Genomic DNA, 27,971 nt, shown 5'->3' with positions numbered 1-27,971 from the left:
TGTTGGTGGTATATCTGAGTAAGTATCTTCAAAGGAGTATTTTTTACCATTCACAACAATAAAATCTTCTGGTGTCAAAAGAGCAAAACAAGCTTTAGTCGTCATTGTGTTTAAGGTTAGTTTACAATATCGTCCTTGAGGACTTTGTAAGTTTGTTGTTATAGAATTATATGACTCAGGGTTTTTAGTCGTAATAGTATAAACCATTGTGTCTTCTGCCATTTACTTAGCAACTAAATTTTAATGAAATGTTGTGGTCGTCAAATATTTTTATGACGTCTGGGAAACTATATTTTAAGTTCAACGTCTCACCTCCTTTCATAACGTATATCTTGTCAATGACATTATATGAAACACCACAGCAAGCAATGTCGGGCTCTATTTCTTTGATGTTTATATCGTCTGCCTGTCAAAAGTTTCAATAGTTCTTTCAAAACTTCATGAGGTGCGATGACATATGAGTTCACTTTTACAGGGTTGTGCTCAACCAAGTTTAACATTATACCCAAAGCTTGACAAATCTTCTCCTGAGTTTTAAGTTTGTCTTTAAGTTGTTGGTAGTCGTTTCGAATATCTGCAACAGAACTTAAGTCTCTGCTAACTTCAGGGTATGTTGGTTGTTCTTTTACAGGAACTATTGTTATACCATCTTCGTCTTCGTATGGTTTCCCCACTTCAACATCTCTTTCTTTGACATTGACAACAAACACTTTGACTGTTTGTTTGAGTTGGTGAATTTAACTTCACATCTGCCACCGCCATTAAACCTTTTGAAACACTTACGCTTCTATTTTTCGGAAATGACATTTTACTTAGAATAAAAAGATGGACGTATTAGTATCTCTTCGAATTGAAGCAAAACAAGTTTACACACACAAACAATACAAGTTCATTGACAGAGTAGTTCTTTATACAAACAATGGAAAATGTTATAGAATAGCAGTCTTTGCTGAACCAAAATATTTTCATAAAGCAAAGAAAGTTGGTATAACCGAGATGGTGAAAGTTCTTGAGCAGACAAAAATATAACAACAAAACTGACCGATATTTCTAAAGGTAAGTTTATAATACAATTTTATGTCAAAACTGGCGTACTGTCAATATTTGACGGAGAGAAGTCAGTTCAAGAACAACTTACTGACTCTTGCTGCCAAAATCTGCTCGATGGAAGCTGTCGTTATACCAATCTGAGGAGCCCCAGCAGGTTTCATCGAACGAATCTTCAAAAAGCATTCTTCCGTGAAAAGTGCTATTGGTTTTGTAAACTTCTTTGCTTTCAATTCATTTGGACCGTCTCTGTCACCAGTATATTGTATTTGAACTGTACCAACAGTTGAAATACCACCCATAAAGTCTTCTGAGTCAGCAAATGGAATGCCAAGCCAAAAGTTTGAACGGTCTCCATTTGTATATTGAGTGTTTTGAGCTCCTGTATGGGTCCATACTTTCACATATGGCATAATAGAACTTTGCATTTCAGGGTTAATGGTTGTTGTGAAGTTGTTGTTAAAGTTCATAGCATCTAATGTCAAGTTGTATGACCTCATATCCTTCAACTGTAGAATATCTTCTTCTCTTGGATAATATTTGCCATCTATGTTTATATGGTATTTAATACCAGGGTTGTAGAAGCAAGAATAGTCATTTATAGTTCGTCTGAAACAGTACAAACATAGTATCTGCATGTTTCATTGCAGTTGTTAAGGCAATATCTGTTCTTGCACCTGGGTCAGCACTTTGGTTTCCAACTTCACCTGCAAAGTCTTTGACAGATATTTGGTGTATAGGGAACATAAGTGGAACTGCAATATATTTGGCAGCTAAAGCATTTGAAATATCTGGGTCCAACATATAGACTGCAAGTCTGCTTTCTTTTCTTGCATTCAAATTTTTCGCATGGTAACTTAACTGGGTCCCAAGCAGTTCCAGCAGCATTGAAATAATAGTTTACTTCAGTGTTGAGGTTTGAGAAACCAAAGTCTAAGTCAACTTTGTCTTTGCAAAATTCGGCGAATGACGTTTGATTTGCTCCCTTTACGTCTGTAAGAGTGAATGGGTCTTGCGTTGGTGCAATGACTAAGTTTATTTTTGCTTGGAGTAAGTTCAATAGAAATTTTTCCTGCCCAGTTTGGCAAGTATCTTAAAAACCTGAAGATGAGGAAAATGACAAAGGAACTCTAAGTTTCAGTTTTACTTTGGTTACTGCTGCTGCAGTTTGTCCAGAAAGGTTAACATAAACTCCTGGAACGTTAGGGTCAAGTCTTCTTATTTTCTCAATAGTTGCATACTGGTCTGTTTGTTCTCTCGCTTGTGGTTGTACTGAGTTCTCAAAGCGAACCATTCATAGTTTGCCCATGTTACTGTTTGAACTAAGTCAGAGTTAGAATATATCTTATATCCCATGAAAACTTCTGGAGCATATTGGTATCCGACATAGAAAATTCCATTGCAACCTTTCTTGTCAGACAACTTGGCAGAAGGTTTTATTTCAATGTCTTGTTCACGTATAAGAAAGAGTTGTCAATAGAAATTATATGAAACCTGTCGCAAGCAATATCTACTGTTGTTGAAGAACCTTCTCCAAACTCACCTACGTTTCCATAAGAAACAGCAGTTGTATATTCGTAAGTTCCAGGAACTATTTCTGACCTTCTAATGGCATTGTCGCATTCGTTATACCATTCGGAAACATTTCCATTCATAGCATCCAAAACTGTTGGCGTTATATTCTGAGCGGCGTACATTTCATATGAGTAAAAATATAGAATAGTTGGATTTATATGTCATAATAGAACCCACGTGGACCAAAGCTTTACTTCTTCCTGACTGAGTTTTTAACTCTTCTTTTTCCTTCATTGCCCTCTGCTTGAAGTTGTTGCATCTTTGCATTATGTTCATCTCTAGTATGTTGCAAATTTCCCATGTCCTTTTTGCCTTTTGGCTCTGGTCGCCACATCTCAGGTAAACCTATATCCTAGAAAGAGTTTGTCATAGTCTGTATTTGAGTCTTCGCGTATTGTTTGCATGACTCTTTCCTGAGTTTCGGTTCAAGCTCTTCAAACAGTGCCTGTCCATATGGAATATGCTCGTTTCCAAATATATGTTTTTGTAGCCATTCTGGTTTTCTTTCCATGTTACCATATATCTTTTGTGAATGGGAAAGCTTTTACCCAATCTTTCAGTCTTGCGTCATTTATTTCTGTAGTTGGTTTTATTTTGTCAAGGAACATGTTTTTCAATACTAACATTTCATTTGGTACTGTCCATTTGAGTTTTCTTAAATATTCATCCTTCTCGTTCATTGTCTGCAAGTAAGTTTTTATGACATTTTGTAAACTTTCGTTTGCAAGGTCATGTACAATAGGTTCTCTTCCTTCGCTGTCCTACTTTCTTTCTAAACTCTTCACACAAATATACCATCTTTATGGTTCTGTGTAGTTCTTTGAGATAAATGTTCTAGAACGTCAGGTGTTATATTTCCATCAGCCATGTTCATTTCATACTGGTTCAAAATATCTGCATCTTTCATATCTTTCAATGGCATTAAGCCGCGCTGAAAATACCAGCTATATCTGGTTCACATTGACTTCCATTGCGTTCTACAACTTCTTGGAATTGTGGTTGTAAGTTTATGAACCACCTATCTGGGTTTAGCTTTATGACCCCATCTCATTGTAGTTCCATCGTCTGCAGAAACAAAAGTAGGTTTGTTTCCATCTTGGTTAGGTTCTGAATGAACTTTAAACAATGTTTCATTTCTATATGTTTTCTTGAAATTTAACCTTTTATTTTCACCGAGTTCATCCGAAGATTGAACGTTAAATGCTCGTAAGTAAAAAGGGTTGTTGTATTTGTGTACATTTTCTTTCAGTACTTCCATTCTATGCTGAATATTTTCATCTGGTGTTGGAGTCTTTTGTATGTCGGCAAACATTTTTCGATATTCTTCTACTATGTCAGCCGAATTTTTTTTAGACTCTTGGAAATATTCCATATTCTCCGCATACTCTTGTTGAGGGTCAAGATTTTTCGGCTGTTCCAAATCTTCATCTAGTTCTGTGAAGTTAGTTTCCAAAGGAGTGACTTGTTCGTTTCCTTCAGGCTCTTCTAGCTGTTGTTGCTGAACTATTTCTTCCATGTCTGGTTGTATCTGAACTTCTTCCTGTGGAGTTTCTTGTACCTCATCTGCTGGCATTTCATATATTCCGAGACCGTTTTCAACAAGTTCCCTTTCTAAGTCATCCGGACTCATAAACCTTTCTTCTTTCGTTCCGTCTCTATTTTTTACGCGTTTCATGAAGAGAGTTAAATTGTCATTTAGCTCTGACATCAAATATCTCGGAGTAAATTCGTTCATGTCATTTGGATGATATGCTATTAAATCATATCCCTTAGCGAGCTTGTATTTTCCAGGTTTGAGATTATATCCCCTTTGGTGCAGAGCCATAAAGCTAAATAGGTTCGGGTCAGTATTTCCTTCCTTGAACTTTCGAATAGCTTCTTTATATCTGTCACTAAAGTCAATAGTATCTGGGTAACCATAGTCTTCTTTAAGCATTTTTAAGAATTCTTGGTTTCCTTGTTCTCTACTTCTTTTATGTCCTTGCTCTGTTTGTGGAGGTGGTTGTTGTGCAGGGTTTTGAACTGTTGGTTGCTGTGCTGGTTGTGCAGGGTTTTGAACTGTTGGTTGTTGTGCTGGTTGTGCAGGGTTTTGAACTGTTGGTTGTTGTGCTGGTTGTGGAGGTGGTTGTTGTGCTGGTTTTGGTGCATGCCTGTGTCTGTGTCCATGTGACGATGTAAATGTTTTAGGTAGTCCTGGTGCAGGTGCTTCTCTTGGAGGGTTTGGTGGTATATAAATTCCAACAGCTGGTATATAAGTTCCACCAGCTGGCACATATGTTCCATCTGCAGCGTAATGTCCTACCTGACTTTTCGTTTTTAAGAAAGCATTTACTAGGTCTGTTTTGGTCTGTTGTAACTCTTTTTCTTGACTTTTCACAACAGTTGCTCTAACGGCGTCATAGGCACTTTGAACTGCCTGTCTCGTTGCTGCATCTGTTATTTTCGTCATATTTTGTGCTACTTCTCTTAACTCGTTGTCGAAACCTTCAGACTTCAGTTTCTTTCCAGATGAGAAGTCGTTCACTTGTTTCACCTTACTATGAAGAGCTTCGAAAGCGTTCTTAAAGTCAGCATTTGTTAAAGCTTCATTTGAACTATCTTCATCCGCTTGTATTTTTGTCCTTATTGACCCTATGAGTTGGGCTGCTTTAGCGTTGGCTTGGGCATCTAACCAGTCATTGTTAGCTTTTATATATTCTGCGCTTTTCATTGCCTTTTGCATGGCTGCGTCGTTATTTTTACTTTCTTGTGCTAAGTTTTCATACTGTACGGTTTGGTTTTGCAACTGTAAAAGTTTTTCTGCCTTTACATTTGCTTCAACTTCTTTTTTATACTCATCGCTATCCATATATGTCTTCATGGCTTTTTGTTTTATTTCTTCATCTTTCAGTACTTTATATTGAGTAGTATGGTTTTTCAAATTTATAACATCTTGTTCCATTTTTGCTACTTCTGCTGCTTTTTCTGACACTTTTTTCGCATATTCCTCTGTACTTAGTTCTTTCAGTTGTTCTTCTTTCTTCTTTTTCTCTACGTTTAACTCATTGAGTTTCTTTGTGTGTCTGTCATATTCTAGTTTCTTTTCGTTTTCACTTATTTGTTTCTGTATGTCTATGTTTGACTTTTTGACATCTGTTATTTGATTTTTGAGTGAACTCAAATTCATTTGACTTTGAGGGTTATATGCTGTTCCGTCTGCAGCTCCACCATAGCCTGCCATTTTCGCTAAAAGTGCCGCTCTTAAACCTCCACTCTGTGCACCAACAACTCGGTTTAAAAGCATAGGATTGCTTGACATTTGTTGCAACATAGTGGGGTCATTCAGCATTTGTTGTTGCAACTGTTGTTGTGGTGTCAGTTTTACTATTGGATGTTTCAATGCTCCCTTCCTCTTACGTATATTCTTACGTAGCTTACGTGGCATTTTAAGTGAAGTTAAAAAGCGGTTTTTGACAGATGTTTATATGACACTTTCTCCGGTTTATAGGACCTCTCTCATATTCTATCTTATCGTATCTAAAACTCACAGTCATGTATGTCCTCTAACCATCTCATAACGGTTTCCAAACCACTTTTATCGGATGTAAAGTAAAAACATGGATGGTTATGTAAAACGTCTAAAGTTTCTAAAGAGTCTCTCAAAGTATACTTCCTTGAACGCCCGTAACTTTTCTGTAGCGACGATAGACCCTTACTTGTCCGGACATAGTTATACTATTTTGAGTCCTCTACCGAAAAGTCAACGACAACGACTTTCAAAAATTTTTAGGGCTAGAAGGCACGAAGTGCCTGGGAAGCCCCCTTCACCAAAAAAAAACCTCATTTTATACTTCATTGTATACTAAACATCTTCGGGGCTAGAGGGCACGAAGTGCCTGGAGGCCCCACTACCTTTTTTTTTTTTTTTTTTTTTTTACTGCGGAGATAGAGTCTTAAATTCATCATTTTGATGAACTGTTGGATTAATCGGCATATTCTAAAGAAGATCTAAGTTAGAATATTGGATGTGTATACTATTCTACTTATAGGCCTTTCGCCTTTTAATGCGAAATTTGAAATTTTCCAAATTTGTTTATGAGTTTTTTCTTGATAAATGTGTAGTTTCTTTCCTAGTTTTTAGAAACTCCTAGCATTTAATTTCGATCAAACAACAGATTCAATTTTTGTTATCGAAAAAAATTAAGAAATTTGTTTCGCTTCGACACATTATAATATACTTCCACAGTAATGAAACACCTGAAGATTAAAATTTAAAATGCTTCATTTTTGTCAACAAATATAATAATTCATTTTCCCAGGAACAATAATTAACATAAATTGATGTTTAATTCAAGTAATTATCCCTGTCTTTAAGAAAAAAGTAGCTCAGAAAATAACTTTATAAAGATTAGAAAATGAAATAAGGTAGTCACAAAATCTAAGTAGTGAGGCTCTCAAAAATTGAACCGTACTCCATACAAAATTTGTGTACCCTCACTACTTAGATTTTGTGGCCTTCAATTGAGAGGTTAGTTTTGATAGAGCACGTTATAAAATTAAAAGGGAAAAATAAATAAAATTTAAACATTTAATTATATATAATGTAAGGAGTGTAATTCCAAATTTTCTAAAAACTATTCAAATTTGAGCATTTTTTTGGAAATAGTAAATCTAATATGTACATCTAATAACAACATGATTCATCACCTTTTCAAGCTCTGCAGTCAATTTTTTGAAATTTGATTGAAATAAATGTAGCAAAAATTACATTTCATTAGGGAATATATGAGTTTCTCTGGAAACAGGCTGATAAATTTTAAATTTTGTCCAATCAACATGAATGCATTGAGAAATTTGGATTGATTTTCTGGTAGAATCTGGAACAATTCAACTATTTATAAATGGATCATGTAATCATCATGAAATGTTAGTGTTAGAGTTCAAAAGAAACAGAATGAGTGGAAATCAAACACAATCTGAATAATTTTAAAAGTATACAATCTTTAAGTTTGTATTTTGAATTCTACATATATGATTGTGTAATTCGTTCTTTCAAATTTTCGGATTCAGGCATGTTTTGATAAAATTCATTCCCAAAAACGTCAATTAACAATTAAATTTAGTGTATTTTAAATATATATACGTATTATATTTTATAAATTATATTAAATTCGCACAATTTTAAGTTTTAAACAAAAATAAAAAATGTTCAAAATATGAAATTATGCATAGGATATTAAAATTTACATGTTAGCAATTTTTTTGAATTGCTTTCAATTTTCATATTGAAATTTTTAAGATTTTTTTCTGAAATAATAAGCAAGAATATCAACCTAAATAATATTAAATTCCATGCGTTAATTTCCCCTCAAAAGTCATTGACCGCCTCTCAATCTAGATTTTGTGAGTACTTTAGCTTTATTACAATAATAAAATTTTAAAAGTCTGCGTGTAAAAACGCATTATCTTCATTTGGAACACCACCTTCGTCCGAAATAACCATTTTTTCTTGATTAATATCAGGATTACCGTCACCAGCAATCTCTGTATTATCAATTTCATAAGTAGTTTGAGTAAAGTTTTCTTTCTCATTAACTATTTCAGGATCAGTTTCAAGACTTTCTTCAATATCAGTTGATTCCTCTCTATGTGTCCTTCTGTAAAGGAACAAAGCCATTATTGCAATACATGCACTTAAAGATATGAGCTCTCAATTTTCGACCCCCAATATACGTTTATTTTAGTTTCGGCATATTAACATGAAGCACGAGCCAAACCCTTAAAGACGTGTCCTCTAGTTTTGCCAACTCTTTCATATATTGTAACTATTTTCAGGAAAAAACGCAAATTCAAAATTAGAAATTCACATTTAATCGAGTATAGTATTAAATTACTATCTTTCGTACACGGACCAAGCAACAACTCAAGGTGCATGCTCATTACAGACAAAATCCCTCTAGTGCACTTAAATTGGGTGAGTTAGCACCAAACAAGCCATAAGTTAAAGATCTGAACTTGCTCCAGACAATGTATCACTTTAGTTATGAATGCACCAGAAATCCGTCCCAAACTCATACATTTCTACGCTAATCACGATAATAAATATACTATTTTGTACTTTTTACAATAAATCTCTCTTTGTTACACTACAAAATCAATGTGCATTTCGTTGCACCAGTTTTGAATCTTGTTAAATAATGATTTTTGTTACTTTCATGATACAGTCCCATTTAGTAAACGGATTATTTACAAAATAAAAATCAAAAATATATTTTTTATTTACGATTTTTTATATTTGGATTTTTAAGGCATAATTTAGAAAATATTAATAATTTAATCGATTTGATATTAAGAAAGACATTTAAAATTCATAAAAGATCCAAATAATTTCATATCCAAAGTTATTAATATTTGAAGATTTGAGGAAAGAAAAGGAGAAATATTGCATATGAAATGTTTTCAAAAAATACATCAGAAATTGTAAAAGAATTTTAATAATTAATAAGATTTGGATGGGTTAAAATTTGTGATGAAACCACCCGATGCTAACTCACGCCACACATAGACAGAAGCATTCTATTACGCAACTACCCGATGCTAACTCACGCCACACATAGACAGAAGCATTCTATCACGCAACCACCCGATGCTAACTCACGCCACACATAGACAGAAGCATTCTATTACGCAACTACCCGATGCTAACTCACGCCACACATAGACAGAAGCATTCTATCACGCAACCACCCGATGCTAACTCACGCCACACATAGACAGAAGCATTCTATCACGCAACCACCCGATGCTAACTCACGCCACACATAGACAGAAGCATTCTATCACGCAACCACCCGATGCTAACTCACGCCACACATAGACAGAAGCATTCTATTACGCAACTACCCGATGCTAACTCACGCCACACATAGACAGAAGCATTCTATTACGCAACTACCCGATGCTAACTCACGCCACACATAGACAGAAGCATTCTATCACGCAACCACCCGATGCTAACTCACGCCACACATAGACAGAAGCATTCTATCACGCAACCACCCGATGCTAACTCACGCCACACATAGACAGAAGCATTCTATTACGCAACTACCCGATGCTAACTCACGCCACACATAGACAGAAGCATTCTATCACGCAACCACCCGATGCTAACTCACGCCACACATAGACAGAAGCATTCTATCACGCAACCACCCGATGCTAACTCACGCCACACATAGACAGAAGCATTCTATCACGCAACTACCCGATGCTAACTCACGCCACACATAGACAGAAGCATTCTATCACGCAACCACCCGATGCTAACTCACGCCACACATAGACAGAAGCATTCTATCACGCAACCACCCGATGCTAACTCACGCCACACATAGACAGAAGCATTCTATTACGCAACTACCCGATGCTAACTCACGCCACACATAGACAGAAGCATTCTATCACGCAACCACCCGATGCTAACTCACGCCACACATAGACAGAAGCATTCTATCACGCAACCACCCGATGCTAACTCACGCCACACATAGACAGAAGCATTCTATCACGCAACCACCCGATGCTAACTCACGCCACACATAGACAGAAGCATTCTATCACGCAACCACCCGATGTTAACTCACGCCACACATAGACAGAAGCATTCTATCACGCAACTACCCGATGCTAACTCACGCCACACATAGACAGAAGCATTCTATCACGCAACCACCCGATGCTAACTCACGCCACACATAGACAGAAGCATTCTATCACGCAACCACCCGATGCTAACTCACGCCACACATAGACAGAAGCATTCTATCACGCAACCACCCGATGCTAACTCACGCCACACATAGACAGAAGCATTCTATCACGCAACCACCCAATTTGACATTAATTTTTATTAATCTTATTTTCATTACTATATGCAACCAACCAATTTGACATTAATTTTTATTAATATATTTTTCATTACTATATGCAACCACCCAATTTGATATTAATATTCATAAATATATTTCTCAAACTTATATGCACCCAACGAATTTTCAAATTCCTATAATATTCATAAATATATTTCCAAAACTTATATTACCCAACGAATTTTTCAAAGTTTTTATTCACTCATCATCTCTACTTCTTTATTATCTTCAATCTCATTCTAGCAGCTCTCGCATCTTTTACTTCCTTCATTAATTCAGGCAAGTATTTTTCCAACCAAATTTCTGGTTTATTTTGTAATGCAGATTCATAATTTTTTGATTGTTTTTCCAGAGAATTGATTAAATCTTTGGCATCTTGGAACGTTTCAAGATTATAAAGCAGTTTTACGACTAAAACTGCTTTATTTTTATCGTCAATATCAATAAATTCTGCGTATTTTGATATTTCGATCGGCGAACTCTTTTCTTTGTGATCCACGAGTTCATCCTGATCACCTACATTTTTATCGATTGGGAATTCTATGATTTCACCTACGTTTTCTCCTATTTTCATAACATGTATGCCTGCAGAGGGAACATGACTCTTATTCATAAAGAAATCCTTGCAATATTTACAAGGATTCTTATCAGTATTAATATCATTATAGGAGAATCCGCAATGTATGCATTTTTCGTTTAACAAGTCATTCTTCTCGCGTTTTTGCTTATTAATGGGATCAATTGATTCATTAATCCTAATGATAGTATCATTCAGAATGAATTTGATGAAAGTAGAAAAGTTTCTTGCTTTTTTTGCAAGTTCGTTAATGTGTCTATGCTTACCCTCTGCACTATTATTAGTGCTTATAGGTGGAATGCGGTGGTATGCTGCTAAATGCTCTTGATCTTTATATATCTGCTTCCATTTTTCCAGCTGCTCATCTGATATATTCTTTGTAGCATACATTTTCTGAACCGATGGATCAAAACATTTGTAATTGTCCTCAAAATCTTGGGCCGATTTTGATAATAATACTATCAGAGCAAAAACATGTAGTAAAGTATTATTGCCCATGGTTCCGAGATAGTGCCTAATACAGATATAATTTTGGAAATGATTCGTATTCAAAAATTTTAAAACTCCAGTACCTAAATCGCTCATCCATTTGATTCTTGAAAAGTGCTCCATAATGTTTAATGATTTAAATTCAATATTCATGGCTGTAAGCCACCGTTGATAAGCAGCGGATGATTCGCTGCGCCCTATGTATATCCCTAGAGGGTAACCTCGCATATAGTAATTACCACGAGGAAAAATAAATATATATTTCGGCCATGAAAAAGTAGCATCTAAGTGAATTAAATTACACTCCAACGCCAAATTTCCTGATTCGCTTGGAATATATATAAGAAATTCTATAGGATTTCCATTGACGAATAAACTATCACTTCTTATCGTTGTGCTATAATTTACATAAAATTTCCCGGGATATGAAGTTAAGATATCACCAATCTCATTATCATGCTTTATTTTTTCCTGTATTTCATCTTGCAGAGGATGTCCTGGGAGATCAACTTTCGTTATTTGAATGTACCATTTTAACCTCCCTGAAAACTCTTTGGGTAATTTTATGTTTTTCATGTTTTTTGGTACAGTAATCATCCACAACGTATCTGATACTTTTGAATATTCAAAGGATACGATTTTGTCATACAATGTGAAATTTTTAAAGGGGAATAATCTTCGTTTTGAAGTAGAAAATAATTTAAGTTTACAGATCGATCAGAACTTATATTGGAAAGGCCCAAATGAATAAATGCTGGCATTTGTTCCAAAAACTTCAATGTTTGTTCATAAGTTAACACATTGATATGAATACCAGGGCTTATTAGAATTAATTGCATTGATTTGAGTTTTTCAATATCAGTATTTTTAGAGCATTCAAAACAAATATGGCAACCATCTATTGTAATTGGAGACCGATCAACTGGAATTTTTTCTATGGATTCATGAAATTGTTTGATCGCTGTAAATTTAATACCCATGATTTGTTCAAAATCTGCTTGAATTTTTTTGTCAGCTTTCAAACAAGCTTTTGCTAAAATTTCCAGAAGGTCATTGTTTTTTATTTGATTCAAAACATTAAAGTTCTTGTACATAAAATCATTATTTTGAATTAGGGCCTCATGGAAGATTAAATGAATCTTTAAACGAATAACTTTGCTTTCATTCAAATTCATTACTGATATAATATTATTTGTTGAAACAATCGAAGAGAGTAATGGATTTCTAAATGTAGAAAATAACTCTGAGATATTGTATGCAAAAGATAAAACATACTTGATTTGGTTTGTAAATTGATAAGTCTGCAAATTGAATTTATCATTCATTTTGAAAATTGTTTCGTTTGGGCTTGACATTATCAATGCTTTCATGATTGGTGTAACATTATCTATATTACACGAATTTAAAATATTAATTGATTCAAATTTAACTGCTAGTTCATAGAAAGAATATTTACTATTATCCAATATAGATCTGATACGTATTTGATAATATTCTTCACCATTTTGATTTGTTTGATCTGAAATTAAAACATTAATAAAATCTTCGATTGTTAAATCACACGATTTTCCTGAAAAAGCAAAAATATTCGAATATCTTTTATCGCCATTAATTATTGCTTGTATTAATGGTTTAGAAATTCCTGTTTTTGAGTATAATTCCTGGTCAAATGAAAAATTTTGTAAGAAACCTATAACCTGTGCATAAAATTTGAGGCGGGCAATTATAAATGCTTCTAAAAATTTAAGAATATATTGTTCCCCTAGACGATGGATTTTGATTTTAATTTGACTGAGATCTGTTTGCAAATATTTTTCACTTATAATCATATTTACCATTTCTGTAAAAGTTTCAGCGGATTTCTGAAATTTAGGTGTTGTTTCATATGTTTGAAGATACTTTACTTCATCGCTATTCGAGATAAAACGCTCTTTGAGTTCCTCCAAATAACAAATGATAGATTTATTTTCAAATCCAAATAATTTATGTCCAAAATTATATACATTCTTAATATTTCTGTTTAATTCTTCGATTTTTGAAACGATTTGTCCCCAAGGATATGATGGTGAATCTCCGACATATGCATTTGATAATGAATCCAAAACAGTGAATTTAGGTTTACCATCTTGATAAGTTATTTTATTTGTATACCATTCTTTTTGATAGGGTTTATTGGAAGAATAATATAAAATTTTTGAAATATACACATCTGGATAAATTGTTGAATCAGAATTTACACTATTACATCTAATAGAACCCAACTGAATTAAAATCAAATCATCCGAAACATTTAATGGTAGATGAAGATGGTTTAGCATTAAAAAAATTGTCACTTTTTTAATGGTACAATTATAATAAACGTACAAAAGGGACGAAAATTGAGAGCTTGTAACTTTCAACCGTTTATAATTCAAATAGGATAAAAATGAAAATAAGCATCTTATTAAAGATCTAAGATCTCTACCTCAAGTTGAAATTATGCAGGGACCAGTTGGCCCATAATCTATACAATGAAAAAGAATCAATATTAGAAATTCGAAATTTTAAATATTCTTCGTATATAATATGGGCGTTTCTCGCGTGTTAAGAACTGGTTGGCGCAATAAGCTTGGCATAATTGTAAATTTGATATTATTCTTTTTTTTACAACAGTATCAAGCTTACCAACAGTCCAAACAAATTTGGAATGTTTTAGATGATATATTATGTTTATTCGTTATCATTATTTTTGTAATTTATTCGTTTAATATTTCCCAAATCGTTTTCCTTCGATTTGTTTTCTAAAGCTACAAATATTTAACTATAAAGTGAATAATTTCACCACATTTCAAGCTACAATATGTAGTGGATCCATTTGATGATCTGTTGTATTAAATAGGCCTTTGTTCTTTCTTCTTTGAATCACGATCTTCTTCTAAGAAGGTATTACTCGTAACAAGTAGGTTAATTTTCTCTTTAAGCTTGTCTGAAATGCCTGCTCTGCTAAATAAGTAGCGGTCATCTATTAACGACTGGATTGAATACAATCTATGAAGATGTTTTCATTTGAAAATCAGCTTAAATCATGCAATTCTTAATAATTTGCTGCTTAATAAAAGAATATTTGTATAATAGAAAGATTGTGCTAAACATAAGTTCTCTACGTCCGAGCTAATGCTAATCTATGGCTTAAAGCCTTGTTCCCATTTCCAAATTTTTTAGAAATTTGAAAAAATGATATGAAAATCATCAATTTTTAAACTGAAAAAATAAAATTTGAAATTTTTTTGGAATAATCATTATTCATTTTGATTTTTTGAACGAATTAATATAGAATTAATAAATTTTAAATAGTAGAATGATTATTATAATAGTGAAATTTTAATTTTACGCTGTAATATATTCCTTTAATCTAATTTTCGATATCTAAATTTTTTATTTAGCATTATTGTGATAGCATATGCCTCATTATTTTCATTTCTTCGCAAGTTATAATTATTGGCATGGAAATGAGATCGGTAAAACAACGTCCAATACTCATATCATCAAGTAAATGCTTTTTATTCGCCAATATTCCCGATTATATGAGTTATTGCAAAACCTATCTTTGTTGCTGCGTTTTGTTCCTTCATTTTTAATATGAATTTTGATAATTAACTCAAAAGCAATACAATAAAGAGAAAATCAATCACCCAATAGTAGGAGAGCATCATTTGCTTGATGTCATTAATAAATTTCTCAAAACGATAAAAGTGGATTTTTTTTTTCAGAACTGATGAGTGATTTCAATCTTGATGATATTATATCACAGCTTGAAAAGGCAAGACTCCTTCCCGAGCCAACTCTTGCATCTCTGATGCTTAAACTTGTCGAAGTTCTCTATCAGGAAAGTAATACGCTCGAATTAACTTCTCCAATTGTAGTTGTTGGAGACGTTCACGCACAGCTTTTTGATGTATTCGAATTATTCAAAAAGGCCGCTCCAAACGGATTCGGAAATACAAAATTCCTTTTCCTTGGAGATTATGTTGACAGAGGCAGATATTCTATCTGCACATTTGCATATCTTGCGGCTCTCAAATTAAAATATCCTACACAATTTTTCTTAATTCGCGGAAATCATGAAATTAGACAAGCAAATCAATCTTACGGTTTATATAAAGAAACATGCTCACTTTACGGACATTCTGGAATTTGGACATTATTTAATCAAGTATTTGATGCCCTTCCAATTGCTGCTTTAGTAGATAATCAATACTTTTGCGTTCATGGCGGTTTATCACCACATGTACCACTCATAGAAGCTATATCTCTCTTAAACCGCTTCCAAGAAGTCCCGAACTCCGGTCCATTCGCTGATCTTGTTTGGAGTGATCCAGATGACGTAGATCAGTGGTGCCAGAACCCTAGAGGAACAGGATATCTATTCGGAAAAACACAAGTCGAGCAATTCTTACATAATAATGACATTAAAATGATTGTTAGAACACATCAACTCGCTCCTGAAGGATACCAGTGGTGGTTTGACAATAAATTGATCACAGTTTGGTCAGCACCAAATTACATGTACCGCTTTGGAAACAAAGCTTCCATTTTCCAAATTGAAAATGGCAACCATAAAATAGAGTTATTCGAGCCATGTCCTGATGACAAGAGACAGATTCCGGAAAATCTTCCTGAAGATTTCTATTTCTAAATTTAAAATATTACGTTATATCCAAAATTTTTTACTTCTTTTTGATTGGCAAACTTATTAAAATAGTAAGACTTGTTGGACAAACCTTTGATTTTTAAGGGTTCACTTGAGATTTTAAAATTTTAAATTAGTTATGCTACAATGAGCATATTTTCAAACACATTCAAGTTATGTACAATGAAAACATTCTAATCCTTTAGGACATTGTTGATTTTTGCCATAATAAGCAATATCACTTCATATTTACTTTCTTGAGCAAATATCACTTCAAATTATTTTGAATTAGAATCACGATATATTAACAGCCATGGCAAATATATGATTTTGTTTTGGTATTTTTTTCAAATTTTTGAATTTCATTTTAAATGTTGAAAATAGAAAAAGTTCAGGAAAAGAATTGTTCTAAAAAATCAAAAAGCAAGTTTTATATTTAAAAATAATTACTGTTGTGGGGCCTGATGATAGACTTTAAACAAAGTAGCAAGAAGTCCATCAAGTTGGAGGTTAGAGGACATTCCCTGTGAAACACGCATCTGGGCGAGACCAATTTCCTTAAGTAAATTGAGTTTTAGCTTCTCTTGGATCGTATCTGTACGGCGGACGAACGAAAAGAGGGATTTCACTATATCTGATGGTGAATGTCCACGCTTTTCAAGTCCATTTAGTATAATAAGAGCGTTACGGAAGTTATCTGTTGATAAAGCTGTGAATATGTCTGCTATAGCTGTTGGATTAGGTATATCAACTGTAGCAAGAACGTTTTCTTGTGTAACAAGTCCATATCTAACGTATGTTGACTGAAGACCGTTGATAGCAGTTCTCATATCTCCATCAGCCAATCTAGCAAGTGTAGCAATGCCTTCTGACTCTGGTTTGAATCCTTCTAACTCGCAGATCTTCATGAGACGTGCTGCAATTTCGTTTTCTTCAACTCTTGAAAATCTGACAATTGCACAACGAGATTGTATTGGTTCGATAACTTTCTCACTCTGGTTGCAAGCGAAGACGAATCTTGTAGTTTTTGTGTAGTTTTCCATGATACGACGCATAGCTTGTTGTGCTGCATCAGTCATTGAGTCTGATTCATCCAAAAGTACAACTTTGTGGCGTCCTTCTGGAAGAGCAACATGTCTCTTTGCGAATTCTTTGATGTTCTTACGAACAACGTCAATTCCTCTATCATCAGAAGCGTTTAACTCGATAACAGCATCTTTTTCTTTATCACCAAGAAGCTGGTGGCAAAGTGCAAGTAATGATGTTGTCTTACCACAGCCAGGAGGGCCGGTAAGAATAAGATTTGGAATATTGCCTTCAGCGGCCAAAGCACGAAGACGTTCGATGACGGCTGTGTTTCCTACAACATCATCGAGGACGCGTGGACGATATTTCTCAACCCATGGCTGGCTCTGAGACATCAGTGAAAAATAATAGAAAAATAATCGACAAATTGTAAACTGAAGAGGAACTTAGCTTTTCCGATTTATCAAATATCGTTATTTTAGTTGAATATAGGTATCGACATCTAATCAGTGATTTGATTTTCCATTATAAATGCTGTCTTATTTTGACTATAATCGTATCATTTTTTTCTAAAATCTTATTATATCATCAAAGTATCAATCACATAACTTAACTTGCACTTTAACAAACAGTGACATATGCAACTCATACCAAATATATATTTGAGCTTGCAATTCGATCTGTATTTTTGATTTCTATATGAACTATAGGGTCATCAATATAATCCTGTGAATACAATAAGGAAGTATAATATTTTTCGTTCGCTTTAATTATGCTATTTTAATGTAAATATATATTTTGTTATCATTTTCTTGACTAATACTGAAATACTATAAAAGCATATCAAGGTAAATCATATAACTCGAAAAATAACCATTTTTCACTACAAATACTTTACTTAATGAATCATAAATTTTCTTGGATTTATTTCTTTCAAAAAGTTGAATAACTTAAAGAATCGTATAGTACTGTTACAAAAGGCTGTTACTATAGGATCAGTTCCTGATATATTCATATTCCTGTACTCGGTATTTCTTGATGTCAATTTATTATAAACTATCAAAAAATGAAATAATTTCATTTCTCGAGTTATTTGCAATTACCAAGAAATGAGGGTGAAATTTGTGATGCAATTCTCATTGAAATAATTGAGAGAAAAAGATTTACATTGGCACTTTTCCACCATAATTAATTTTTATGTGCGCATCTCTTGATAAATCAATTTCTGTCCCATTTGCTCCTTTTGGCTTAAGTTTTAATGCACCTTTTGCAACTGAGACTCGTCTTGCAATTTCTTCATTTGAAACAGGGCCAGAAAATGTGATAAACACCTGTCGTCTTGTAGGTGCATCGATAGATCAAGAATGCATAATGCGCATGAGATTTCCTCAAACTAAAGTTATGTTCAATCCGCAAGAATCAAAAAACCTCACAACAAACTTAATTTCTTCGGGAGACGGAATTCACTTATTTTCGCTTAATCAAGACACGTTAATGGAAACAAATCACATAGAAATTAATACATCTAGTGATCCAGTCACTTGTTTCGACTGGTCAGCGTATAATGAACAATTAGTTATTGCAGGTTCCACAGATGGCACAGCAACACCAATAAATATTGAGACTGGAGCACCAATAAATAAATTTATTGCTCATGATCATCCAGTTCACGATATTTGCTTCTGTGGAGGTCCATCAACATTTGTTACAGCAGGTTTTGATGGATCATTAAGACTTCTTGATCTCAGAGATCCAACTTCGTCTTACATATACTTCCAAACAGCAATGCCTCTAATGAGAGTCTCTGTTTATCCAATAGAACCAAATAAGATTTCTCTCTTCGCCAGAGAATCAAAATCAGCAACAGTCGTAGATACTAGAAGACCATGCATACCTTACGCTTTCACATCTCCTCATGGTGGACAAGTTACTGGCGTTATTTGGTCAAGAATTGGACAGATCATTTACACGAGTTCGGCAGATGGCCATGTATTTGAGACAAACTTAGAAACAGCTAATGCTCTCGATATTTATGATGCAGAAGCTCCGATTGAATCTATTTCCCTTGGACAAGGCATTTTGGCTGTTGGATGCCAAGGAAAAGTTGACATATTATCATTAAGTTATAACCAATAAATTCTTTTTTGTATTTTTTTGTTACGAATTATAAAAAATATTATATTAATTTCGATTTAACTTTTCAAAGGACATTTTAATTTCAATAACTCTCACGATACATATTATGATATAGATGCCAACCAACTTTTCGTTTTTTATAAAAATTCTTCAATAATAAATTAAATTAGTATTCATGATATATTCATATGGAATATTCGATGTGCTACACAATCTTGGAAAAATTAAAGAAATAATTATATATTTATTTTAATAAACATTTTCATTCAATAATAACAAAATTGTCGAAGTTTTTATAGAATTTATATCAATATGCATAGAATTAAAAACTTAGTTTACAAAAAAAATATTTTTAAATTTTAAATCTTGGGAGTTAAATCCCAATTTTTCAGTATTCGTGAAATAAATCATGAGTTAGATCTTTACATAAAAGAGTTATGCATAAAATTATACAATATACAATGAAAAAAAGATTCTAAGGAGTTACATCAGTTTTTCAATAGATGTCTCAAAAAATTGAATTACTAAATTTAAGAGCGCCTTGGAGGTAATTGTAATGACTTTATGCAGCTATATATTCAGCGCGATATATCTAAGTTAGTCATATGACGAAAACTGTTACTTCCATTCAAATTCTTTTCTCGAATTAATTTAAATCATGCAAAACAGATTAAATCTTAAGTAAAAAAATATTTGCTTTTCGGAAATTTAAAACGGGAAAATTAATACACTACTAAATGAATGATTAATAAACGATATTAAATGGCTATCATTCAATTTACCAACGGCGTATTTTTTTTTCTAATTTCAGAGGAAAAAGTTAACATTTCAATGTGTCATTTTATGATCATCGTCAGTCCTAGATGCGCAACTATCATATAATTGTTTTATAAATGAAACAAAGATTGATTTGGTTGGTCATTGAATGTAAACTTTTGAATTATGAATGACTTCATTTTAGATGTTTCTGTTCGGACTTCTTGCAATAATCAATGATGCATTCCCAGAATGTACTATCACGAACAACGAAGGTACTAGAAATTATGTATTTCAATCAATTAAAATTCCTGCTGGTGAATGCATGACAACAACCTATAATGCAATGTTAGGAACCTATGGTAATGAAAGCAAATATAAAGTATCTTACAAAACCGCAACAATAGAAAACGATGAACTGAAATATAGTAACGAAATTCAATATGAATTTCAAAATCCAATATTTTTAAATAAAGACGGAAGCTCAATGATATATTACAAGATACAGGCTGTTAATCCTCAAGAGGAGCTTGTTCTTTACTTCTCTTCAATTAATCCAACTTCTAGAGACGAATATACAAATCAGGATAGTTTCATTATCAATTCTTATTCTGGTTCTGTTACAATAGTTTCTGACAAAGACAAAGAGGTTAATCTTGCCTTCATCTTAAAGCATCAAGAGCAAAGTGTAACAATCGATTCAAATGTTAGTATTAGTGTTCAATATGGTGATATTAATTGGGGCTCAAGCTCTCATACTTTAACCTCGTCAAATCCACAGAATTTTAGAATGAAGTTCAGTCAACCAACTAAATCAAAAATTTCATATTCAACTCCATCATGGAATTCAATCTTTGATGAGAATCAACTCCCATTTTATGCAGGAATTGTTCCTCTAATCAATGGACCAATTGCATATCACATAGCAAAGAATGCAATATTCGAACGTGATCAGGCATTACAAGACCAAGAAGATGCATCATACTATTCTGAATGCAAATACTCATACACAAGGAAAGACAATACAGTCAAAACATTCAATCTTAAGTCAGGTGAATGCTTACGAACATCAACACCAGTAATACTTTCTGGAAATAAAGATTATTATGCTGATGGAGTTATCATTAAAAGTGATGGAAGAGAAGCTGGTTCATTTAAATCACAAAGTCCATTGTTCTTGTCAGTAAAAGATGAAGAACATAATGTTTATTCGAAGATCACGTGTTATGAAGCAAAAGAATGTTCAGTCCAAGTATCAAAGATTATGCCAACAACAGATCAAACAACGTCATTTGTGACTACAACAAATAAAGATCCTATTTCAGAACCAGTCACAAAATTAATGAGCAAAGGACATTCATTCGTTTCACTGAAACCATTGATAATCAAGATTGAATCCCAAAATGGTGTATATCTTTCTCGAAAGAACACATTAAAATACGAATTAATCAAGCCAGAAAAAACGATCCTTACACAAGGCTCAGATGCATTTGTATTGCACAGAGATATGTTAGACAGTGAATATAAAATAACAATCATCGAAGGAAAGGCATCATCCGCAGATGAAGTTTTTTACTTCCCCGAATATTCAGGTGAAGTTCCGTTAAAATCAGGTGCAGTTGATGTTTCTGGTGTTAAAACAGTTAAACCACAAGGAGGCAACGAAGATGAAGAAAATAGCAGAAAGCCAAGTGGTCCAGGGGCAATGATGGCTCTTTATATAGTCATTGCTCTAATTGTTATTGGAGCAATTGTCGGAGTTGTTGTATTCTTTGTCATCAAGAAGAAGAAGAAAGATTCAGAAAACACACAAGAAACAGCAGCCGAACCATAAACTTAAAATAAATAATTAAGTATTTACTTTTTTCCCATAATAATATCATAACTTGCCAAATGTCAGGCATAAAACTCAATGTGCTCAAATTTTTATCGTAAAATTAAAAATTGATTTTTAATTAGTAAGTTAATTATCATATTTTTAAGTTTAATTAAATGACATATGAATCTTTGATTTCTACAAATTTGGTCAGTTAATGTAAACTTAAGAATTTCATTTTTTAAATGTTTCTTATTGGAATTTTAGCATTTGAAGATGCATTTCCAGAATGCACAGTAACACCATATAGAGACGACAAATATGTGTTTCAAACAATTAAAATACCAAAAGGAGAATGCTTTACCACAAATCAGACTGCAATGATTGGAACATATTTACATAAAACAAAGTTTAATGTATCATACAAAACATCAACAAAGGAAGGTGATCAAATAAAATTAAGTAATGAAATAAAATATGAAACAGAAAATCCAATTTTTTTGAATAGTAACAGTACTAATTACAATTATTACAAGATTTCTGCTGTTAATGCTAGCGAAGATATGTATCTTTATTACATGGTAATTGATGAATCACGAGATCGAATAGAGACATATATTGTGAATAGTTATGAAGGAAAGCTAAATATAAATTCAGGTAATAACAAAAGGGTCATTATAACTTTCCTTATGAAGCATCAATCACAATCAATTACATTTGATTCGAATCGTACAATTGAATTAGTAATGGATGGAGCATTTTGGACATCCGAGCAACAAACAGTTACATCAAACATTCCATCAACATACTGGTGGATAGCTAAAGAACCTACCAACACAAAAATCAAATTCAATACACCGTCATTTAGTCATATTTTTGATTCTAATCAACTTCCATATTATAGCGGTGTCGTTCCTCCATATAATGGACCAATATCTTACAAAGAAGCAACAGATGCTGATTATAACCGTGAAAGAGCAATACAAGATGAAATTGATGCATCATATTATTCTGAATGCAAGTATTCATATACAAAAGATGATATTTTAGTGAAAACATTCAATCTCAAACATGGTGAATGCTTAAAATCATCAACTCCTATGATTATCTCTGGAGATAAGAATTACCATACATCTGGCATATTTATCAATAATGTTAGAAAAAACCAAGGAACATTTCAATCAAATAATCCATTATTTATATCAGTAAATGATGATCAATCAAATATTTATTCAAAAACAATTTGTTCTGAAGAAAGTGATTGCAAGATTCAGGTTTCAAAAATAATGCCGACAACAAGTGATAGGACATCATATGTAAGTACAACAAGTAATGGAACATTTTCTGGAAAAGTTACAAATAAACAGCCAGTTGGTTATTCATTTATATCATTGAAACCATTGTCTCTTTATATTGAGTCCCAGAATGATATATATATTTCAAGAAAGAATGAACAAACAAGACGTTATATAAAACAAAATACAACAATAGCTACAAATGGATCAGATTCTTTCGAAATAGGAGTTAATGTTAAAGAAGGTGACTATAAGATTACAGTTTCAGAAGGAAAATCATCATATGAAGATGAAGAATTCTTATTCCCACAGTATACAGGAAAAATTCCAGATGAGTGGGGTGCCATTAGTATTGATGGTGTTGAGCCTGTAAAAGCCAAAAGAGGAAATAGTAAATCTAAAGAAATTTCAACAGGTTTAATCGTTCTGTATGCACTCTTGGCATTTGTTGTCGTTGGAACTATTATAGCCGTAATTGTGTGCTTTGTTCTTAACAAGAAGAAAGCTGAACAAAGCTCTCAAACCTTTCCTCAAATGCTATAGTTTTTTTTGGGTTTTCTAAATTTAGTATTTTTATTCGAAAATGATTTTTTGTAATATTGGGAAAATTGAATCAAAATCAAAATATAATACACAAATTTTCTTATGATGTTTTTAATTTAATTAATTTTTATTAGTCTTTCATATCAAATATCAAATTAATATGTAAATAATTGTAGAAATTATGACAATTTGGTTAATATTCGATACATGTATTGCAATGATTTCTATAAAATTGTTAAAATCATCTATTGTTTTTATTAATTAATCCAAAAAACATCAAAAGAGAGGTATCCAAAAAATCCTATCGTCCTACCTACATCTTTTAAGTCTTTATTCCTCATCTGAGGTACAATACCTTATCAAGTACCTCAAATGAGGAACAAAGTCAACAATCAGATGTTGATTGTTGCCAAAAGACTTGAAAGATTGTTTGTTGCAATCCTTTAAGTCTTTATCCCTCACCTGAGGTTCAGAATCTTTGTGTTTACCTCAGATGACTGCAATTAACATCTGATTGAAAAAAAAAGTCTTCGAAGACTCTTTCAAGCACACTCTGAAGTCTTTATCCCTTATTTGAACTAAAATACCTTGAAAAATACCTCAGATGAGAAACCAAGACTGCAATCAATATCTGATTAAGGAAGAAAGACTTAAAAACCTTTCTTAAGAGTCATTTAAGTCTTAGTTCCCAATCTGTGGTCCAACAATGCAACAAATATCTCAGATGTAGTATATTTGAAATAATCTTAATCTGACTATCCTCTAACAAATAAATTCTACTCATCAAACATAATGTGCTGATAGTATGACGCTTTTCCATATGTTTAATGTTAAAATCCTAAAAATTCTGTGACTTTTTTCATATTTCATGACTCTTATAGGATAACATATATAAATCACAGCATGATATTATTATACATCATATATATATAATTAAATTATGTTATTTACACATGATTGAATCTTATGGGATTCTTGAGAAATATCAATGACCGACCAGACTCTTTGCCACAGATATAGCCAAGATATTATTAATCAATCTATGCACAAGTCGCATAATTTTGACGTATTCTTCAAAATTAAATCTTCAATCAGAATCCATATCCTGCACAAGCGCATTAGATGCACCTCCAGGACGAGTTAGAATTTTTGATGAATTTTATTCAGTGCCAAACTCATTATTTAAAAAAAAAATTTTATTACGGACCAGTTATAAGTAATTGTATTGAAAAGATCCTTAGGCAAATCTAATTTTCTGTTTAATATTGTTTGTATAGATCGACTTTGCATGTAACACTTTTATGTAACATAATAAGATGTACCTCAGGACCATTCTTAGTGGACTTATAAACAGTATGTATAGTTAAATTTATTAAATTTACTTGGTAATTATAAATAGTCAATGCCATATTTGAATCAGTGCTAAATAATATGAAATATTTTATTTCAAAACTGGCTATAGAAAAAAATTCGAATAACAATTCCAATTTTACGAGATAAGTATCCAGATTGGCATTATTTTAAAAGAAAACATCTTATTCTTTCGGAAATGATTGAATATGATACTCAATAATTGGCTTACAGCATTATGCCCATAAAATTTAATGATTAAAATAAAGCAGATTTTCAAAATAGAACCAAATTTATGGACTTTTAAATTTGGCAATAATTCATAATATTAATTAATTCAAATAATTATTGATAGAATTTGTTTAAATAGTAAATACACATATTCTTCTAAATATGTGTACATTATCCTCATTTCCAACGGCTAAAAAAAAGTTAAAATATTTTTCTGAATAAAGCAAATTTTCATTAGAAATCTCACCTTTTTTTTTCTGAATTAAGGGTGCACACGAGAGGATCATGTAAACTTCAGAATTTAGAACCTTATTTTTAGGCATTATCTTGGCTACCTATTTAGGCTCGAAAAGCAAAAAATATCAAAAAATACAACTTGACTCCATTATGACCCTTTCATGGAGGTAGTTTTTATCCGCTAGTATTTTCCCTTTGAATCTCTTTACAATTCGAAATCAAATTCAAATCTCAGTAGAAGAAAGGAAGAATCGACTTACTACGGTTGTAATACGAATAAATACATATATTTAATTATTTTTATTTACATAATAATTGTTTGAAGCTCATATTCCATCAAATTTTTAAATAAAAACATTAAAATGTTGAAAATGTTCATATATTTTAATAGGGTTTTGGCACTTTATTGAGGAATTACTACATACATAGTCGAACTGAACTTGATATTTTGAAATTTAAATTATTTATCAAAATTAAAATTTAACTTGAAATTTATAATTATTTAGTCATATTTTGCATAATTCTAAGTAGATTTTGTAAAAAATCAAGAAAGAAAAATTTTAACATGCTTTATTTTTTCTTTTTTATAATAATACATATTATTATATAATTAACATATTCATAATGTTTCACCCTTTCAAAAATATAATCCTCCTCCTCTCAAATAAACGTACATACGGGTGGCCTCTTTTTTCAAAAAATTAAAATTTGAAATTTTGGGCTCAAATATTAGAGATTTTTTCAACCTTCAACGATATATGTTGTCTATATCAGACCTCCTTTCTTTTTGATACTTAACAATTAACTAAACCAGAATACTCGATTTATCCATGGGATAAGAGATATGACTGGTGTTCTAATTGTTATTGCAGCTATGATGAGCATCCTTATATTACTTATAACCTACAGCACAAAAAATTTAAAATCAACGGATATTTCATTCGTTGTGGGTGCTGTTACAATGGTTGTTGCTGCGAAGGCGAAGATCTTGGATGCCCTGACTGTTGTCTGTTCTCTTGGTCCTTGCAGATCTCCGATGACAACAAAACTTGGACTGATATTCACAAAGTTGAAAGAGATTACGACATGAGATATTGCAACGAGAAAGAATACAACTTGGATAAGTACTACACAGGAAGATATCTCAGAATAATACAGAACGAGGCATGCCCTGGAAATCCTCCTTGTATTGCACTCAATAAATTGGAATTTTTCGGTGAAGTTTTGAATGATGATTATTCACAAGTCGAAGAAGATTTTGTTTCCTACCATGACGATGACGACGATGTTAGTATCATTGGTCACATTTCAAAGAACAATGCCGCTTAAATATTTTAATAAAATCCTCTTTTTTTCAATATTTGTGATTTTTTACAATATTATTTATTATATTAATTTATTTTTTGAGCTCTTTTGCTGATTTTAATTATTAGGAATTGCAGTAAACATTTCACTAGATCTAGGAAGAAAGAACCAGTATTTGGAGAGTTATATATGTATAGAATCATATAATATATCCATCCGGAAAAGCAGGAGTTGTCCGAGAAATATCAAATAGTTTCTAATAGAGAGCTTTCGAGCATTAGGTTAACTCATTTGGATGAAATCGCATGTCTATTCAACAGATATATATAGGTTCGATCTTAGATATAAAAAGTGAACATAATCTGATATAGAGTTTATTATAATAATATAGGGTGTCCAAAGGTGTGTTTAGCATCTTATATACGAAAAAAAGAGATCTGACATTGTGTCAGATCTCAGTAAAAGTGACATTTACATGTCAAAAAAATAGAATGAGTTTAAGTAATTAAAATTGAGGGTGAGAGTAGTATTGTATGAAATAATATCTCTCACCCTCCAATTCATCCTATGGCGCCGAAAAAATTTTGGTGAAATGCGACCACATTTCACCAAAATTTCTCGGCGCCATATAGAGAACTAGAGCCTGTGAGGTACTGATACTATCCATGTACCTCGCAGGCTCTAGTTCCAAGCCAAAATGGCTAAAAATTGCCCGCAATTGTTCACATTGCGGGCAATTTTTAGCCATTTTGGCTGGGAATTGGAGGGTGAGAGTAGTATTGTATGAAATAATATCTCTCACCCTCCAATTCATCCTATGGCGCCGAAAAAATTTTGGTGAAATGCGACCACATTTCACCAAAATTTCTCGGCGCCATATAGAGAACTAGAGCCTGTGAGGTACTGATACTATCCATGTACCTCGCAGGCTCTAGTTCCAAGCCAAAATGGCTAAAAATTGCCCGCAATTGTTCACATTGCGGGCAATTTTTAGCCATTTTGGCTGGGA

The 27,971-nt window shown here is 32.7% G+C and overlaps 8 protein-coding genes and 1 pseudogene across 9 annotated transcripts, besides 5 other annotated features; 5 read left to right on the top strand and 4 right to left on the bottom strand.

The window, feature by feature from the left end:
* Window positions 1–6,537: part of a mobile genetic element that runs on past the window's edge.
* TVAGG3_1077810 lies at window positions 3,671–6,046 on the bottom strand (annotated as a pseudogene). The gene has a single exon. A coding segment is annotated over exon 1 (2,376 nt).
* Window positions 6,451–6,537: a terminal%2Cinverted (terminal inverted repeat of Maverick-3 transposon ID:TVAGG3_1077800).
* Window positions 6,538–8,038: 1,501 nt separating this feature from the next.
* On the bottom strand, window positions 8,039–8,278 carry TVAGG3_1077790 (uncharacterized protein; the record flags this gene model as incomplete). Its single annotated transcript, XM_001301495.2, has 1 exon — window positions 8,039–8,278. The coding sequence occupies one exon, from the start codon at window positions 8,276–8,278 to the stop codon at window positions 8,039–8,041; it is 240 nt and encodes a 79-aa protein (XP_001301496.2).
* Window positions 8,279–10,743: 2,465 nt separating this feature from the next.
* On the bottom strand, window positions 10,744–11,499 carry TVAGG3_1077780 (uncharacterized protein; the record flags this gene model as incomplete). Its single annotated transcript, XM_001301494.2, has 1 exon — window positions 10,744–11,499. One exon carries the CDS (start codon window positions 11,497–11,499, stop codon window positions 10,744–10,746), a length of 756 nt encoding a protein of 251 aa, XP_001301495.2.
* A 3,838-nt stretch (window positions 11,500–15,337) lies between these two features.
* TVAGG3_1077770 (mpp pp2a pp4 pp6 domain-containing protein) lies at window positions 15,338–16,300 on the top strand (the record flags this gene model as incomplete). The annotated part of the gene is made up of 1 exon (XM_001301493.1): window positions 15,353–16,273. One exon carries the CDS (start codon window positions 15,353–15,355, stop codon window positions 16,271–16,273), a length of 921 nt encoding a protein of 306 aa, XP_001301494.1.
* A 413-nt stretch (window positions 16,301–16,713) lies between these two features.
* TVAGG3_1077760 (replication factor C / DNA polymerase III gamma-tau subunit family) lies at window positions 16,714–17,693 on the bottom strand (the record flags this gene model as incomplete). Its single annotated transcript, XM_001301492.2, has 1 exon — window positions 16,714–17,688. The coding sequence occupies one exon, from the start codon at window positions 17,686–17,688 to the stop codon at window positions 16,714–16,716; it is 975 nt and encodes a 324-aa protein (XP_001301493.1).
* A 792-nt stretch (window positions 17,694–18,485) lies between these two features.
* Window positions 18,486–19,433, top strand: TVAGG3_1077750 (epidermal cell fate specification; the record flags this gene model as incomplete). The annotated part of the gene is made up of 1 exon (XM_001301491.1): window positions 18,491–19,429. One exon carries the CDS (start codon window positions 18,491–18,493, stop codon window positions 19,427–19,429), a length of 939 nt encoding a protein of 312 aa, XP_001301492.1.
* A 957-nt stretch (window positions 19,434–20,390) lies between these two features.
* On the top strand, window positions 20,391–22,019 carry TVAGG3_1077740 (uncharacterized protein; the record flags this gene model as incomplete). Its single annotated transcript, XM_001301490.1, has 1 exon — window positions 20,391–22,019. One exon carries the CDS (start codon window positions 20,391–20,393, stop codon window positions 22,017–22,019), a length of 1,629 nt encoding a protein of 542 aa, XP_001301491.1.
* A 227-nt stretch (window positions 22,020–22,246) lies between these two features.
* TVAGG3_1077730 (uncharacterized protein) lies at window positions 22,247–23,839 on the top strand (the record flags this gene model as incomplete). The annotated part of the gene is made up of 1 exon (XM_001301489.1): window positions 22,247–23,839. The coding sequence occupies one exon, from the start codon at window positions 22,247–22,249 to the stop codon at window positions 23,837–23,839; it is 1,593 nt and encodes a 530-aa protein (XP_001301490.1).
* A 1,848-nt stretch (window positions 23,840–25,687) lies between these two features.
* Window positions 25,688–26,340: a mobile genetic element.
* Window positions 26,341–26,525: 185 nt separating this feature from the next.
* Window positions 26,526–27,005, top strand: TVAGG3_1077710 (uncharacterized protein; the record flags this gene model as incomplete). The annotated part of the gene is made up of 1 exon (XM_001301488.1): window positions 26,744–26,986. One exon carries the CDS (start codon window positions 26,744–26,746, stop codon window positions 26,984–26,986), a length of 243 nt encoding a protein of 80 aa, XP_001301489.1.
* A 536-nt stretch (window positions 27,006–27,541) lies between these two features.
* Window positions 27,542–27,650: a mobile genetic element.
* A 141-nt stretch (window positions 27,651–27,791) lies between these two features.
* Window positions 27,792–27,900: a mobile genetic element.
* Between the last annotated feature and the right edge of the window lie 71 nt (window positions 27,901–27,971).

The sequence above is a fragment of the Trichomonas vaginalis genome, assembly GCF_026262505.1.
Source record: "Trichomonas vaginalis G3 chromosome Unknown ctg_128, whole genome shotgun sequence".
In the NCBI taxonomy this organism is placed as follows: Eukaryota; Parabasalia; order Trichomonadida; family Trichomonadidae; genus Trichomonas; species Trichomonas vaginalis.
The sequence above is the reverse complement of the archived record's forward strand: the minus strand, read 5'-3'. Positions and strand labels throughout refer to the sequence as shown.